This window comes from Homalodisca vitripennis, chromosome 1 (genome assembly GCF_021130785.1).
Source record: "Homalodisca vitripennis isolate AUS2020 chromosome 1, UT_GWSS_2.1, whole genome shotgun sequence".
Taxonomy (NCBI): domain Eukaryota; kingdom Metazoa; phylum Arthropoda; class Insecta; order Hemiptera; family Cicadellidae; genus Homalodisca; species Homalodisca vitripennis.
In genome coordinates, this window is record NC_060207.1 from 166483876 (window position 1) to 166501893 (window position 18018).

At 33.4% G+C, this 18018-nt stretch overlaps 1 protein-coding gene across 2 annotated transcripts in view; it reads right to left on the reverse strand.

The window, feature by feature from the left end:
• The window catches only part of LOC124352685, a 72596-nt gene that overhangs the window by 7468 nt on the left and 47110 nt on the right, over positions 1–18018 (reverse strand). The window contains exon 2 of one of the 2 annotated variants that reach the window (XM_046802271.1): positions 11315–11421. In XM_046802271.1, the coding sequence (XP_046658227.1) occupies positions 11315–11376 (62 nt within the window). In that variant the 5' untranslated portion in view covers positions 11377–11421. Of the gene's footprint in view, positions 1–1855; positions 1963–11314; positions 11422–18018 lie in introns of those variants that run through there. The other variant, XM_046802272.1, reaches the window with a different exon arrangement.

The window sequence follows — 18018 nt, forward strand, 5'->3', positions numbered from 1 at the left end:
AAACAACTGTAAAAGATAGGAATAATGAATAAATATGCAATAGAGAAGCTTCAGGCAGTATAGTTTATTTACCTGTTCATTACAACTTTTTAAGTGTTACTTTTCAACATTTTCTTCATTTTCTGAAACTATAATTTTTTGATGTATATGTACCTGTAACTCAGTAACCGTTAATAGTAAAGACATGAAATTTTTTACACAACTTTAAGCTATCATAATGCAGCTTTATATCAGAGGGTTTGTAAAATTATCACTTACAAAAAAAAAAAATGTTCGAAGTTATTTTTTAGGCTTTTTTTAACTATATAAAAAATATAAAATCATAAATATAAAATTAAAGTATATTTTCCAAAATCCTCTGGTGTAAAGATGTATAAAGGGTGTATGTATGTACATGCAAAGTTTCAATTCTGTATCTATTATAGTTTTTAAGTAATAGGTACATAAGTTAACATGGCGGAGATAGGGATATTAAAAGTGGTCTGCTCCCCTTAAGTAATTACATTCGTTTGTTGCTATAAGTGAAATTAGAAAAGTAAGAAATTAACTAGATTCTTAAGGAAACAATGAAATAGTATATGCAGATAACACTGTAAAATAGTATTTAACACTAATGAAATAGTCATCTATGAATTAATCAACAATACATCATTTTAAGTTAAATGTAATTTAAAAATAATCTGCAACGTTAAATTTAAATATTATATTGTTGGGTAAAGCGGTTTACCTTTACGACTAAAATCAATAACAAGTGTACTGTACAAGTTACACCCGTACTTTGTTATTAGATAAATTAGTGAACTAAATAAAAAACCGATGCGGCGACGGTGAACTGAAGCGGATCTTAAATTATTTGTAGTGCTTGTAGAGTGGAGAGAGAGAGAGAGAGCATGGGAAAGTCCCAAATTACATATGATAATTATTTGAGAACGTTTTACAATGAAAGCTAGACAGGGAAAGGGGTTTCCCTCGATGAAATAGAAAGTTTAAGTAATGGGTTTGTGAAGAAGCAAATGTTCCGTAATGTTCTAAATTTAAAAGGATAATATGATTCGGTGTTCACAACAGTTATACGTTAGGAAATTATACACTACGTTTCGAGATGTATCCTCTCTTCTTCTTGTGCTTTGACATGCACAAGCTTAAAACAGCTCAAGATAAGCTAAAGCATGAACAGGAATTAACAAATCAACAAGTGGTGCTGAACACATTTTGAACTTCTGATAGAGACACCAGAAAACAGCTCAATGAAAGGACAGATGCGAAGTTTTAGAGACGTGTGGTTTCCGGTTTTTAACCTATGATGACGATGGGAAATATCCGAAATTCTGCTATTCTTTTAAATAATTCATCATCATAAAAGAACTTTAAACTAAATTTAAAGTTTCAACTCTTCTCTACAATCGCCATTTCCAATTCAGATAATGAATTCCGAGATGAGAACTGTCGATACAATATCTGCACCCATAATGAAGGATTAAGGGTAAAGAAATGCTTTCTGAAAATAAAAGTAGGTGCATTGTTAATAATCACCAATCCAAATACCTAGTGCAGATAGTGCAGTTTTCATTCAATATTATTCATTGAAGAATTATTTTGTAATTCAATACAATGAGTTCCTTCAATGTGAATCAATAGTGTGAAGCCGTTGTGAAGCAACGTAAATAATTAATATATTTGTAATTGAATTGAAGTTAAATGTTTGAATATACAATTTTATTTTATTTACACGTATTGTCATTGTATGTGGTTTTGGAAATAGATCGAAAGAATCGAACATGAACTAAGAAATAAAGAGAGTAAGAGCATAAAGGAAGGAATCGTTTACCTCATAAAACATATTGTTTCTACTTACGTGATTTGTGAAAACATCGGGTGTTAGATATTATGGTCCACTTAATCGTCGAGGTACTAGGTATGCGGTGTAGTGCAGCCAGTAAATATACGGTGAGGTTAGGACGTAAATGAGATAATTGACTAGTCTTAAACCAATTATAGAGACTTGTTATCAAGTGTTGCAAATTAAGGGAGCTTAACACACATTACGTCAATTGTCATATTTTATCTGATAGAGCCCGGTGCTCTATAACGCAATAAATTAAATTGATTTAGCCACCTCATCGTCTGCTGTCTGCACTGTCAACATAAGGGCTATTCAGTAAGCCTCCGGATTAATATTGAGCCTCTGCTGTATAATGTAGGTCAGTAAATATTTGCACCAATAACGTCACTGGCTCTATTTTATTACAGTTGCATTTTTTGTTCTTGCTTTTTGTTAGAGTTCATAACTTACGAGTATTAACTGACAATCAAAGCGCCTTTATATTAACAACCATTCATTAGCTCGGAAAGGACTAACGTGCACCGATCCAGAACACGATTGTTATGTTGTCCTAAACATATTTACATATTTTATTGGTCGCAAATATATAGGCCTACACACTATAAAGGCCACGTTTCGATTGACTAAAAAATAAAAAAACAATACATTTCTAAAGGAAATTGAAAGAGTTCTACAACAGCTGATTTCAAAAAGGGCGTAATTAACGAAAATAACTTTTTAAATTTCAGGTAACCTAAATGGGAATAGCTGTGTACATAATTACATTAATTTTATGAAATGAACAAAATAAAAAAATCTTTTCTGTATTGTAGTAAAAAAATATTTGTACGTCAACGCTATAACTATGTATGAAATACTTTTTAGGACTTTTAGATACTGCTAGTTCCAGTTAATAGAGAAATTTCCAATCTAGAGGGATGAGTAGATATTGGGATGGATTAAAGTTTTAATTTGTGGCATAAAATGACATAGTTTTTAGTAGTAGGCTATTTATTATGAACGTATGTTTTATAATTATTCAAATACAGTTACTAATGTCGTGCAATATGAAAGTATAAAATCGACATAACATAATCAGTACCAATTCGAAGCAATGGGATGTTGGATTTTTGACCGATTTATGATAAGTAATAGTTTACAAAGCACTGAAGTGTGATGTCAACTTCTGGGGAGTCGTTAAATCGTCGACTGTGGAGTAGCCGTTCTCCAATCTCGTGACAATGTTTTGTCTACCGTCGCCTTTGCACGTGTCAAATCACGTCATAGAAGCAAGAGACCAGTACACGGAATTGAATCTGACTAACCTCTGAGTTATTGCCTGCTGAAGTCGAGTAAATGTTGCATAATTAAGATACCAGTTCACAAGGAACGTGAAACATAGAACAATTCGCATGAAAGACCCAACTCTCTGAAGCTTCTGACGTCAATAACTCCTGCCTGTTAAGGTGGGTTTTGTTTTAAGGACCTTGACCCGAGATGATATCAAGAGCCAGCCAGTCAACTTTGTCTCATTATCTTCTCTAATTTCTTGTCTCGAAGTTGGGTCTTCGGACAATTCAGGAGATGTTTTCTTTAAGTAAAAACCGTTACAAATTTATAGATTTAAAAGGCCTAGATAGCTAATTCAAATGGCGCCCGAGAAAGACAATTTAAACTGGTAAAATAAAACTATTGAATTTGTGGAAAAGTAATAACTTAGATTTAGAACAGCAGCTCATGTTCTGTATTTCGACCAAAACTTGGGAGCCAATATGGCTTATCGAATTACATTACGTGTTTGAGAATCTGTTCCCTCTATGTCTGAAATTATGTGCTGCGAAATAAATCATTAACTACACTAAGCCTGCTCTTTTCATAACAATATAAATTAAAAAAAGAAAACAAAGTAGTATGACACAATTTAGAACTAATTCTATTTTACTACTTCATTCTTTAAAACAACTCTAAAAAAGAGTAATCACAAACATTGTGCTCAATATTTTCATAATATATAATCATGCGACCGCCAACATGTTTACCACGCACTACTGTACACTGTTAGATTGCCTCAAAATATTCCAACACATATTTATCAGAATTCGGGACCAAACACGGACGTCTCACTGGGGTTATTAACAAACCTAGATGTATCACTGTTGTTAGTAACAGATGTAGATGTCTCACTGGTGTTAGTAACAAACATTGTCGTCTCAATTGTGTTAGTAACAAACCTCGTCGTCTCACTGTTGTTAGTAACAAAGACCACAGAACAAAATCGCTAGTGGTGCGCTCGGTCAGTCAATAGAAGTACTAGGGCTAACCTGCTGTAAAAGACTGTTCCAATTAGATTGTTTTTTATGGGAACTTACTATACTATAAAGTTTTTTTTTAACTTTTGGAATTAAATTGCTAATTGGAGTAACAATGACTTAGTAAAGTTTATGATAAAATAATGAATTTACATATGTATAGAGTAGAAATGGTTGTACAGTGCAAGTTTATAAAGAGAACATCCAAACATAAAAGCTTTTAATGAGCGGATTGTAAATAATTTGGAGCACAAACATTCTGAACATTTTTGTGAAATTCCATTCTTTTTGGTTTTGTCAGTCTATCTATAGACTAAACGTGTAACTCATAAATGATTAATACTTTAAAATTCAGTATGGACATGATCACATGATACACACGGATGTTTACTTCTCTTATAAAAGCACGTCTAAATTAATTACAATTCACTGTATTTATATACAATTCAACATTCGTTAGCCTTCAACACTACCTAATTTAAAGTAGTTGTTTGAGTTTGTTTTTATTATTCATACTGATCATAAAAGTAATATGATATTATAGTATACAGTATTATAGTTTGAGTTTAGAACGAGTTTCTTATATTTTTTTATAACTATGACCTCAAATTGTACTATACTAGAATCAGCCAAATGTTTTTATAATATATAATATGTATACACATATACTTATATATTTATTGTATAGATATTAAAGAATAGTTTGATATCAAAGTTTTAAACCTCGGTTTGGTTACTGTCTTTTTGCGCGTATAAAACAATCATCTGAGACATCCAGGAAAAATTCCAAACATAGGCGAGTTTCTGAATTTTCAATTCAATAGACAGACACACAAACACTATAATAAGCGAAAATATTCACACAAAAATAAGTGGTTTTTATAGCATCAAATTAACTGTACTTCGGTTAAAATATGAACCTGAGTGGTGTGCCAATATTCTCTTTGACGTTTCATAGACACAACAATTGAGAACCTACCTAACCAGCTTCTTCGAAGGTTTGAAAAACATGTACATCCTAGCTCTCCTGCCAAATGGATACTACCAAGGATTAAGATGACCTTTTGATCCAATTTTAAGTGCACAAGTTTACAAATGTAATTTAACTGTTAGTACGAGTATTAGTTATATCGCACAATTGCCCATCTAATAGTGGCTAAATTAGATATTTGCCAATTTTCTATTAACCAGTAGCACACACACAGTCAATTTATTATAGAAATCTCAAAATTACTTATATAAATATCTTATTTACATCTGTCCTTCACTTGGCCGTTCCCAAAGTAGGGAATCACACATTGGCATTCTTCTCAGCTCAGAGGCAAGGCCGTTGCTCTCTTATTGAGGTCTCTTGTTCGATTCCCGGGACGCCAATACAAATGGGTTTGTACAATTTCCCATAAAATGAGTTTTAAACTCCGCCGATTTAAATTCCCTTAATATAAAAATAACAAGACCAAAAGTGTACTTTTAACAATTTACTGGAGTTTTGATTAGTAGTTATTACAGTTTTGTTGGATCTTCTGAGACATTTTGGGCACTCGTATAGAAGTTGTCAAGCAGATAAGTCGGAGATGCCAAATGGAAACCACAGTTGATTAATATTAAACATCGGGGGAATTACGAAGGAAACTCTGATTAATGCAATTGAGAGTAACGGTTTTAGCACCTCGTATAATACTATTAACTACGGAAGCTTTTATAAGGTGCCTCATGTTTACCTCTAGTCATAATGAAAACTCAAAATTAGTGTTTTTACTGTTTAAATACAATCAAAATACCATAGCCACGTACACAGTAAATTTATGGAGTACGAAGAACACTTCATTTCTTCGTACTGGCTGCCCTAATTGGCGCGATCCTTTCCAATCAATCAATAGACACATGTACGGCGTCAGCTGTTTATAAATCAATTGACAACAAACCCCACGCACAGCTGACTGGCCTTGGCGAAAAGTAGGCTGACAGATTCATTCATAGCACGTTCCTCACTCTCCACAAGTTCAGCAAGGTCAGGCACTGGCGTAGATATAGCCCAGTCCTGGGGTCCCGGGCCCTCATAACTACATAAAACTACTGTAGATTTAATACAATTACTATTAATTAGCTCAGCATACCGTTATCCAAGATAGGTTAGTACAAAATTCTCTCTTACTTATATTTTGTGAGAACAACATTCACATTTTCCAAAACATAAATTATTTAAACAAAATTATAACACTAACGTGTTTTTAGAATCCGAGATTACAGGTTTCACATATTTCTAATCTTTTACCCCTCCTTGTGATTTCAAGCGTTACAAAAATGTACATATAAATTGTATAGTACTAACTGATCAATAGTAATCTGATATATTGGTACGTCGAGTGGTTTTTATAATCGCAGTTATTTGTTTACAATACATAATATACTCATCCATTAATTCGCTTTCACATGTTAGGCTTTCTTTCACGCTATATACTATTAGGTGAATCTAAAAATGCTAAAATAGGTACATGCTTTAATAAAAATAATAATTTCATTACTATCAACGAAAATACGTCAATTGCAGTAGTGTGATTGATATGATTTGATCTTGGCAGTAAAACTTCTATTTCTTTTAAGTTAGTACTTTAAGAAATCGCGAAACATTTGGACTATAAATAATAAAAATGTACTTTCTGAACATCCCAAATAGAAAATTAACTTCCGGAAACGAACAAAATTCTTAGATACTTATGTTTTTTTTAACGCTATTTCAAAATCTTTAAATCCGAACGTTCCTTACCGATTTGATGTGTGCAGAGTCGCAGTGTATCTTAACAACGTAACTGGGCCAGGTTGTCTCTTGGTGTTGCTTCCGTCACTGGACTCGACAAGATTAATCGACAATCAATAGATTACTTATGATTTAGTTCTGTCAATCAAGTTTCCATCAATCCAGTGATTGGTTGGTAACTCAGAAATAAGTAGAACAGCTACTATAGGTACACAGGTTTGACTTTACTAGACAATTGAAATTAAATTACAATTACAGTTTTGTAGGGCCATGTATATGGCTTTTATTGATTTGAATGTTAGTTGCCATTTGAAGAATGTGCCGATCTTAGTCAGACACATTAACCGCTAGTCACTTATACTTCAAAATAGCATGTGGTTACTGAAGAAATATAGATAAATTTGACACTTGTGTTTGTGTTTAATAAAAAAAAGACACATAAAATAAAAAGTTTACTTTCAAATTCCACTTCTGGAGATGTGTCTATTTGAGATACTTTAGGCAAACTTAACAAAATGGGCACACTTTCTAAACAAATTTATATTATTAAATGTTATTTTAATAACGGACGGGGGTGTTTAGTTGTTACGGCTGGTGTACATCTTGTTCCAGCGTTTAACTTACATAATAGTAGATTTTCTATTTATTCTACGCTTGAGGGACATAACAACTTGTTTTTAAAGCTTATTCTGTAAAGGGACTTTATAGAATGAGCTCCCATAAGAGGTAAAGGTTGTTGGAGATTGTCAATTGTCAATAAAGATATTGGTATATACAAGCATTGGAAATTAAAATGGAGTTGTGCCGAAGACCTGTCGTACGACTGTGTAATAGGTAGTCAGAAGACGACTCAATGTGAATGAGTGTCCTTCACGATTCTTTTCTGGAGGAATAGCAGTACTAAATTAAATGGCTAAGTAGCTATTAATTAGTTGAAGTTGAGCTGATGACCAGTCAGTCCTACGACTGAGGAGTAGCTAGTCAGGCGATGACACTGTGAATGAGTGTCCTTCACGGTCCTTTTCTAAAGGAACAGCAATACTAAATTTAGGTAGCCAGGAAGCTTTTCATTAGTTTAAGACGTTGTCCTTTATTTTGAGGTAGAAGATCTATTTCAAGGTACATTTTACATATTTTCTTTTTGTATAATGATGACGACAGTCTTAGACTTTTAAGTAGCGAAGGTAATATTGTGAACCATACAATAAAAGAAAGAAATTCAACGCCTTAAAAAAATTTTCTTACCCTTATTTCGCTAAAAATAACAACACTTAAAAATTGGAATTTTAGGTTTTTGTACTGGTTAAAAATGCTTGTGTTTTAGTCAATAAAACAATCCATTTATTATCAGACTGTAACAATTAAGATAGTCCTCATCGTAAAGACTTTCATTTCATTATCATTAAAACCTTTAATAAGATATTTCCTTAGCTCTTTCGTAACCTCAGAGCTATAAAGAAGATTTAATAATTTATTCTAATTGAATATTAGTAATTTACCTGTTTACAAAATCTTGTAAATATCTACAAGTAACACAGTATTGTTACAACTATACCGACGTTTTAGAAGCAAAAACGTAAGGTCGGCCAACACAACAAAGCAGATATAACCGTAAGTAGTGAGCAATGGTCGTCCATTTATAATTTTCACGGTTGGCAGGGATTGATGAATGACACACCCTCTACATTGTATACGAGTGCGGACCTTCCCTGCCTTATAGCCCGATGCTGACATATCGACCGGCATCGGACAGCCACAGTCTCTTTCATAATCTGTTTACAAAAATCCTTTGGTACTCCGTTTATACGCCTTTTAAAGAGCACGACTGAACTTCTGTCACTTCTGTGATCAAGATAGTGTTTTATTTATTTAACGAGAAGAATTTTTATTTATTTATTTTTATAAGGAAGAACGAGAAGATGGTATTACTGCGCTGATAACATAATATTAATAAATTATGTAGCCATAAGTCGGATGTACATTTATTATTTATTCAAGCATTTTGAATTTAAGAAAAAATAGTTCAATGTAAACGAGGTATTTAAATAAGAGACTCAAAAGAGCTCAAATACGTACATTTGAAATAATTGTGAAACAGTATTGTTTATTTACATCATGTATTTGACACATATCCTTGATCAATTTCACGTAATAACACAACATACAATAACCGTCGCTACTGTCTAATAATTCTGCCGAATTTATCCCTGTTTATTTATGTAGGTTAGTTCCTTACTATCTAACTAACGATCCTGGGTTACTAACGCACATACAGGTAATATCCATTGTGAGCTTTGTAAATCAATACTGTCTTTAAAAAAAGTTTTTTTTTATAAGCTTGTTGATTTTATTTGGTTACTTTTCAACATGTACGGTATAAGCTTACTTTATAACAGAGAAAAGTAAATATATTTTATTGAGGAACACTATGAAAAACTATTTCCCTCCATACAAAGATGTACAGTCTTCGCGGGAAAATATTATTTTTCTTTACTGGTTTTATGGCGTAATACGAGTATGTATAGTCTGTATTGAGAGTTTTGATATAGTTTTGATTTTATTTGATTTATTATAACCGTAAAGTAAAGAAAATAGTTCGTTAAAATGTACCAAATTATAAATTTGTATAAGGATACCTTGAACCCTCAAGGATTAATATCTTCAAAGAGAGGGTTCTTTGTGAAAAGTGATGGTGTCCTATGGTTATTAGTCCCATACATAATTACCAACAATGAAAATTATTTATCATTACACAAATTGATTTCTTAATTTGTTAAATTTCCCAAGAGGCAATCACGAAAGCCATGAAACGGCCAAGACATCCATCAAGCTATTGGGTCATCCAATACTAACAATAAAAACACTGTGTTCTGGTTTTAGTAGGTTACATGTGAATAAATAATCGTCTTCAAGCTTCTTCTCAGTAATACAACTCAGTCAGCTGGTAGACTGGCAGATTGTATACTTCTATAGACTGCGGGTAATTTATTATGTACTAACGTTACATTCAATGTGAACCAGAATTTACTATGAGTTAGCCTAAACAACTAAAATAGTTTTGTACACAGTGAAACTAATTGGTTTTATTAGTTTCTGAAAAGGAAACGTGAAAATAAAATATTTTTAATACACTAATAAAGATTACTTTGAATTTGGTTTTGTTTAACGATCGTCTGTAGAGAGCGTAACATGAGGACACTAAGGAAAAGCATTCGTCATTTAATCATCTTAAATTGAAACCGGTGGGGAAGAGAGGATTTTTGATTCCAATTTAAGTTTGTCCAAGTTCACCATTAGTCTGGATAATTATCCAGCAAACAAGAATACATTTATTTATATCATATGTGGATCTTTTTACATCGAGCAACCGGCTGTAAGTTACTTACAGAGATCGATACTCATATTTTGTATTTTTTGTGAACACCAACACCGCCTCATCAGTATTCTCTCAGTTTACACACCGCACACCGTGTACATATGAGTATTCCATTCAGCCATGCACTATTGAAGATTTAACAATACGACGCAATTTGCCTACTGCTCGACAAGACACGTATACCTCTCGTACCAATACAGTATCTATAACAAGAAACTACTATTTGGGTCAAAGTTAATTCTATGTATTGTATTCGGTCTTTAATATTAGCAAAAATTACTCTTTTATCTCGCCGGCCCAGCTCGTGCAAGGCGGGGAATTAATTAAGCGAACTCCGGTGAAAGTGCAGAGTTGTATGGCACTCGTTTATGACGACCTTGTTTTCAACTTTATAGCGAGTTAGTTTATAACTTGGCCCACATTGCCTGGCTCTTTAACTAGGCTACCTCTTGTTTACTCGACAACGGCGGAACGGCTTCCTATAATGGAGAGTACACCTTTGTCGACGTTCATCGGACCGGCAGCGGCATCTCAAATAAAAATTAAAAAAATGTTTTGAAGACTCCACTTGAAGTAAGAGGTATTTAAATTGGCAACATAGGGCTTTTTAATCAGACCTTAACAAAAACGGTTGAAGATAAACACGTGAAACCCTTACAGTATTTACATGAAAAAATATTTAATACATTTCGTTTTCTCAAATTATGTTTAATTAAAACATTAACTAAGTCATAAAAGATTAAAAACAAATAATTTTATTATTTATGATTTTTTTTGCTTGGGCCTGATTACAAAATTGCCTATTTTAAATGCCTTTAATTTCTCATATGGAGTGCAAAAAAAAACATTTTTTTACGTCTTTCGCATTCAAGGAAGTTATCTTAATAGATTACGAATTTAACATAAAACACATTTTCCAGAACCAAAATTGATTGTTCTTTACAAATATTATATTATAAGGCATTCCTTTTCTATTACATCATACAAGGTAGTTCCAATACACACACTAGCTATAATACATGGCAACATGGGTGTTGTAGGCGTGTTACCTGAAAGATGCGCATGTCTTGCTGCGGAAGGTAGTGTCTGGGTGATGAGTAGTAGTCGTCATAACTGTGACGTCACCAAACTGTATCAGCACACAACCCGTACTGGTCTGCAACACATGATAGACATTGATGTTTGTATGTTGAGTTGTATGAACAAGACGGGGGTCATTTGAGCACTTTGCGCAATTACAAATTGTTGAGCATTCTAAAATGTTTGTGCAATAAAGAAATTTTAAAATATTGTATTACACTAGATTATAGTAATGCATGGTATTCTACAGTGTGCTTAAATTTACTAACACATTGAACAATCGACTTATTTACTACGAGTACATTATATAGTATATCTACATTACGTATACTACCAACGTATCCTCAGTTGGTAAATACGAGTTACATAGACCGCGCCTCGAAAGCAAATTGAACGATTTATAAACACGACTATAAACCATTTTACTATAATACAGGTGACTCTGAACCTATACAAAAGCATTTAATAACCTAAAAGGAATTTGGTAGTTAGTATAATTTACCGTAAACAATTATCTGTAAATGCCTCCTTCTGAGGTACAGGCGTCCATAGGGAGTCCACATCATCGTATCACTCGGTACATCAGATACTTAGGAGCTTTGTAAATTACTGTCCGAATTCCTCAAAAATTTTAGCTGTAACGAAACTAATCCAAACATAACACATTTTTTAATTTATAATTTATATTTCCTTAACTTAAAGTTTAAGTTTTGCATTTTGTTAAATGATTTCTTGCCAAAATTAACAGTGAGCACAAACAATTGTTTCATAACAATAACATATTTCTCATGGCTATAATCAAAGTTTTAATCCAAAGAAACCCTATTTGATGTTTTTCTTTAAAATTTTTTGTATTTGTAATAAAAACAAATTTCTTGAGGTAGTTTCGAAAATTCAAATTAATTCCATTATTGTCTTATTGAATTGAATGTTTTGGAACATACTTTTCTAGAATGTTAAATTTAAGATAATTACTTTATAAATTAAAAAGTTTCTTAAAATTTAGAAAAAAAATAAAAGTTTACAGTTTAGACTAATAATGGCCTATTTCTCCGATAAATTGTCATTCAATCAAAATTAATACGATCCACTTTACTCAACATTCCTGGTGTTTCAAGTGCAAATAGCCTTATTAATTTACATGATCGAACTATTAGGATTGTTTTAAACTAGTACGTGTGTGAGGTACATAATGCGAGAATCCTTGATGCCAAACATAATTTCAGTGTAATAAAGTTTATTTGAACTTAGTCGTAGTGGAGATATTATTTGAACCAATAGATGTAATACAAATAAATTAATTATGACAATTATAACATTGTTAAGGCCTGTAACAATGTAGAAATGTAATCAAAATGTATTTGTTGAGAAGCAAAGTTAGGACTCGTATACTTATTCTTCAAGAACCTGGTTATTATATTTCTTTAAGACCACCCGGCTTGTTTATTAAAAAAGAAGTAGTATACCAAAATATTATGCAGTTGAAAAAAAGAAAACTATACATATGAGTGGACATTTATACTGCTTAAAAATTGTTCTAGGGCTTTTTGGGATAGTTTATATTTTATTTTAATTTAGTGAAGCATTTTTACAACCTCTAACTTTTAATATGGACCCTTCCCTCAAAACCAACCCTAGGGTGGTCTACGTTTGGACAAAAAGTTCTCAATCAGTGTTAAAATGTTTTCATTATTGAATAAAATACAAAATATACGATTAGTAGCATTTAAGTCATATTGAGTAAACATTTGGTTACTATTTCCGGAAAGTTTTCCTATTGAATACTGCGTTGTTTCCGCAGTATCCCATGTAAAAGCCTGTCACAACATGTCTGAAGTGTAGTGTGAAGATGAGCTGTCAGTTTAAGTAATATTGTTCAAGCAGTTGACGGGACTAAGCCACCAACTGATTAAAATCACTGAGCTCCATCAAGCACCAATCGTTTATTCATAACGGTGTACATTATTCGAAAACCGACAACTTAGAAACTTTAACACCGATTTTCACAATAAGCCGGAACATACAAAACACTCTTTCGTTATCATCTGAGATCAGACGTTCTGGTAACTGCTACCATTTACCCTTGATGCCATTGTTTCCCAATTTGACAGTGACATCAATCGATGGTTCCAGTTGCCAAGCGACGTGTGCACAAACAAAATACTTCATTAGTACGCAATTGCAAAAATGACCTCATCCTAACTAGCTCATTGTAGGATTACTTTATAAGTTTCCCATTACAAATCAATTGAACCAAAGTATAGTCTTCTTAACAGAACTTTAACACACCTAGGTTGTGCAATCAATTTGTGATCTTTCGAAATAATATTGTTTATGTTAAATGCATACCCCTATAATATAATTTACCTAAACAAAAAAGTAGAAATTTGTTTGATCACACCTCGTGAAATGATATACATTTAAAGCGGGTTTAAATTTTTGAAGCTTTTACTCTAGCTCAAATAAAAAACAGCTGAAGAAAAACATGTGGAATTTTTACACTATATACACATGAGTTATATCTTCTTAGAGTAACATATTATGATAAAAAAAATAATTTTTTTGAAGAAAAAAATAGTAAAAACATGATTAAGCTGTTAACACAAAGCTATAACTCGTGTATATATACTATAAGTTTGACATTTTTATTCTCAGCTGTTTTTATTTCGGCTTGATTTAAAAATGGCCTAAATTGTCTACTTTAAATGTGTGTAATTTTATAATGAATTATCAAACACACACACACACACACACACACACACACACACACACACACACACACACACACACACACACACACACACAACAAGTGTGTGTGTGTGTGTGTGTGTGTGTGTGTGTGTGTGTGTGTGTGTGTGTGTGTGTCATATATATCATTATATGGTTAGTGCTGTTACTATACGTTTATTTGTAATATTATTTTTTGTACCTACAATTCACATACGAGTATATATGTAGGTACATACACAAAATATTACAGAAAAATGTGTGGTAACATCACTAACCATACGATGTTTTGAAGCATATCATACCGTTGTACTATGTAAGTAGAGAATACATAAAACAAAATATTACTGTCAATTTATTAATTCACAAATATTTCAATAATGAGGCTGAGTAATGAGGCCTGATAAAGTCAATATATAATGCGTATAATAACTTCAGAGCTCCAGCTATCAGCTGTAATGCACTGTTCTGTTTCTGTTATTCCCGTTTATAGCTGACTTTACCGCAGCATTTAACGAGTATTGGAAATTATTGTTTTTGTATCTACGGAATTCACCGGCCATATCGATGAGTAACGGGGAATTACCTTGGGGAACATAGCACAGTAAATACTGCATGACGAATTAAAAATATGACCATAAAACTATGTGATTGATAGAATCAATCACGTGGTCATAGCCAATCAATCACAAAGATCCAAACATAAACGTCTCACTAACGTTAATAGCACTAAGACATTGATCGCGCCGTGAACATTTGCTCCAGTATAAAACATAGCTTTTTTATTGGTATTGTAACTTACCTGTCACGTTTACTTCCAGTACATCTTTTACAAAGTCATAACGAAACAATCTAACTGATACCTCACACCCCGGAGTGTGGACAAACGTATATTACCTGTATGTTGATAAAGCGTTATCGGTCAGAGCAGGAATTCACCTCATACATCTACTCCAATTAATGCAGCGCCGGAAACCTTCTATACATAATAATACATAATAAATTTCCTCTATAATACATAATAATAATAATACAATGTATACTTATGGATAGTATCCTAAATCAAGTATTGCTAAGGCAATTCAAATTCATATAAATACCTCCAATAACTAACTCTTTCTCTCTTTAGGTGACTCGACAGTTGTTATAGATCCCGAGCGAACATTACGACTATCTTTAAGAAAAATGTACGACGGATATTGGTAGAGAGAACCATGTTATGAATTCCGTTGCGCTTTCATGACAGACAAAAAAGATTACTAAACTGCTAGCCTCTTCTACGTATTGATTACTTTACTATCATCAGGAGGACTTTCACTATCATCAACGAATTTACTTTGAAATAGTAGTGTTTTGTCCTTGCAACACTATAAATCCCTAGTTATCACACTTCCTATGCATAAATCACTTTCAAACCAACATCTTCCTTTAGATTGGAATGACAACTGATATTGGCAGTATTTACATAACTGTGCGACACACTCGTGGGCTTGTAAACACACAACTTCCGCTTGTTGGTCTACATCCTCCTTTAGATTTCCACTTTTCAACAAGCTCATCGGCATCATTGTGTGACATAGCCATGGACTTGTAAATACTCACAACATTCGTTTGTTAGACTACATCTTCCTTTAGATTGTAATCACGTTTCAGTATCCGCATCATTGTGTTACGTAGCCGTGGCCTTGTAAACACTTACAACATCTCTTTGTCGGTGTGCATCTTCCGTTAGATTGTAACCACCTTTGATACTGACAGTATCTGCATCATTGTGTTACGTAGCCGTGGACTTGTAAACACTTACAACATCTATTTGTCGGTGTGCATCTTCCGTTAGATTGTAACCACCTTTGATACTGACAGTATCTGCATCATTGTGTTACGTAGCCGTGGACTTGTAAACACTTACAACATCTCTTTGTCGGTGTGCATCTTCCGTTAGATTGTAACCACCTTTGATACTGACAGTATCTGCATCATTGTGTTACGTAGCCGTGGACTTGTAAACACTTACAACATCTCTTTGTCGGTGTGCATCTTCCGTTAGATTGTAACCACCTTTGATACTGACAGTATCTGCATCATTGTGTTACGTAGCCGTGGACTTGTAAACACTTACAACATCTCTTTGTCGGTGTGCATCTTCCGTTAGATTGTAACCACCTTTGATACTGACAGTATCTGCATCATTGTGTTACGTAGCCGTGGACTTGTAAACACTTACAACATCTCTTTGTCGGTGTGCATCTTCCGTTAGATTGTAACCACCTTTGATACTGACAGTATCTGCATCATTGTGTTACGTAGCCGTGGACTTGTAAACACTTACAACATCTCTTTGTCGGTGTGCATCTTCCGTTAGATTGTAACCACCTTTGATACTGACAGTATCTGCATCATTGTGTTACGTAGCCGTGGACTTGTAAACACTTACAACATCTCTTTGTCGGTGTGCATCTTCCGTTAGATTGTAACCACCTTTGATACTGACAGTATCTGCATCATTGTGTTACGTAGCCGTGGACTTGTAAACACTTACAACATCTCTTTGTCGGTGTGCATCTTCCGTTAGATTGTAACCACCTTTGATACTGACAGTATCTGCATCATTGTGTTACGTAGCCGTGGACTTGTAAACACTTACAACATCTCTTTGTCGGTGTGCATCTTCCGTTAGATTGTAACCACCTTTGATACTGACAGTATCTGCATCATTGTGTTACGTAGCCGTGGACTTGTAAACACTTACAACATCTCTTTGTCGGTGTGCATCTTCCGTTAGATTGTAACCACCTTTGATACTGACAGTATCTGCATCATTGTGTTACGTAGCCGTGGACTTGTAAACACTTACAACATCTCTTTGTCGGTGTGCATCTTCCGTTAGATTGTAACCACCTTTGATACTGACAGTATCTGCATCATTGTGTTACGTAGCCGTGGACTTGTAAACACTTACAACATCTCTTTGTCGGTGTGCATCTTCCGTTAGATTGTAACCACCTTTGATACTGACAGTATCTGCATCATTGTGTTACGTAGCCGTGGACTTGTAAACACTTACAACATCTCTTTGTCGGTGTGCATCTTCTGTTAGATTGTAACCACCTTTGATACTGACAGTATCTGCATCATTGTATTACGTAGCCGTGGACTTGTAAACACTCACAACACCCGTTTGTTGGTCTTTGCAAATACCGCGCTCGTAACGCTCGACGTTATATTTAGCCACCGATGAATCCAATGCCCAGTGTAACGCGTTCAGTGCAGGAATGACGCACGAGCGCTATTGATTATTTTCTAAAAACAAATTTACTAACTTGTTTGATCAAGTCATGCGTCAATTAACTTAACCTTTGTCTGGTACAACATGTGAACGAAATGTATGTTTATAAAATGATTTAGGGTTACAAATAAAACGCATAGTACAGTAAAACAGTAGTAAAAAAATCTAATATCATAGCTATTAACTCAACTTTGCTTTGGGATATACAATTGTTTTAGTTTAAGAATTTAAAATGTTTTATTATACATTGCACCAAGGTGAAATATTATAAAGGCTTATCTTAATTAACTTAGTGCAGATTATTGTAATGATATACCTGCCAGTAACATAAAAATATAAGCTATAAATTCTAAGTTAGCATCTCTAGAAGGAGAACAGTGTTTGAAGATATGTCAACGAACATCGATCGTTGATATATGTACCGGTACATAATTTTGACATTTTGATAAGCTTGTTTGTGACATATCTTATAATGACTTATAGATTGTCTTTTTGGAATGTCGTTTATTTAAAATGAACTTTAACGAAGTAAAACGAATTTATAACGGGAAATTAATTTAAACGCTTTTGTAGAGCGTTAAAAACGCTTCGACCAATACAAGATATTTTTATGCGGAGTTATAAACACAAATTATTCCAACCTTATCGGTTCCAATATAG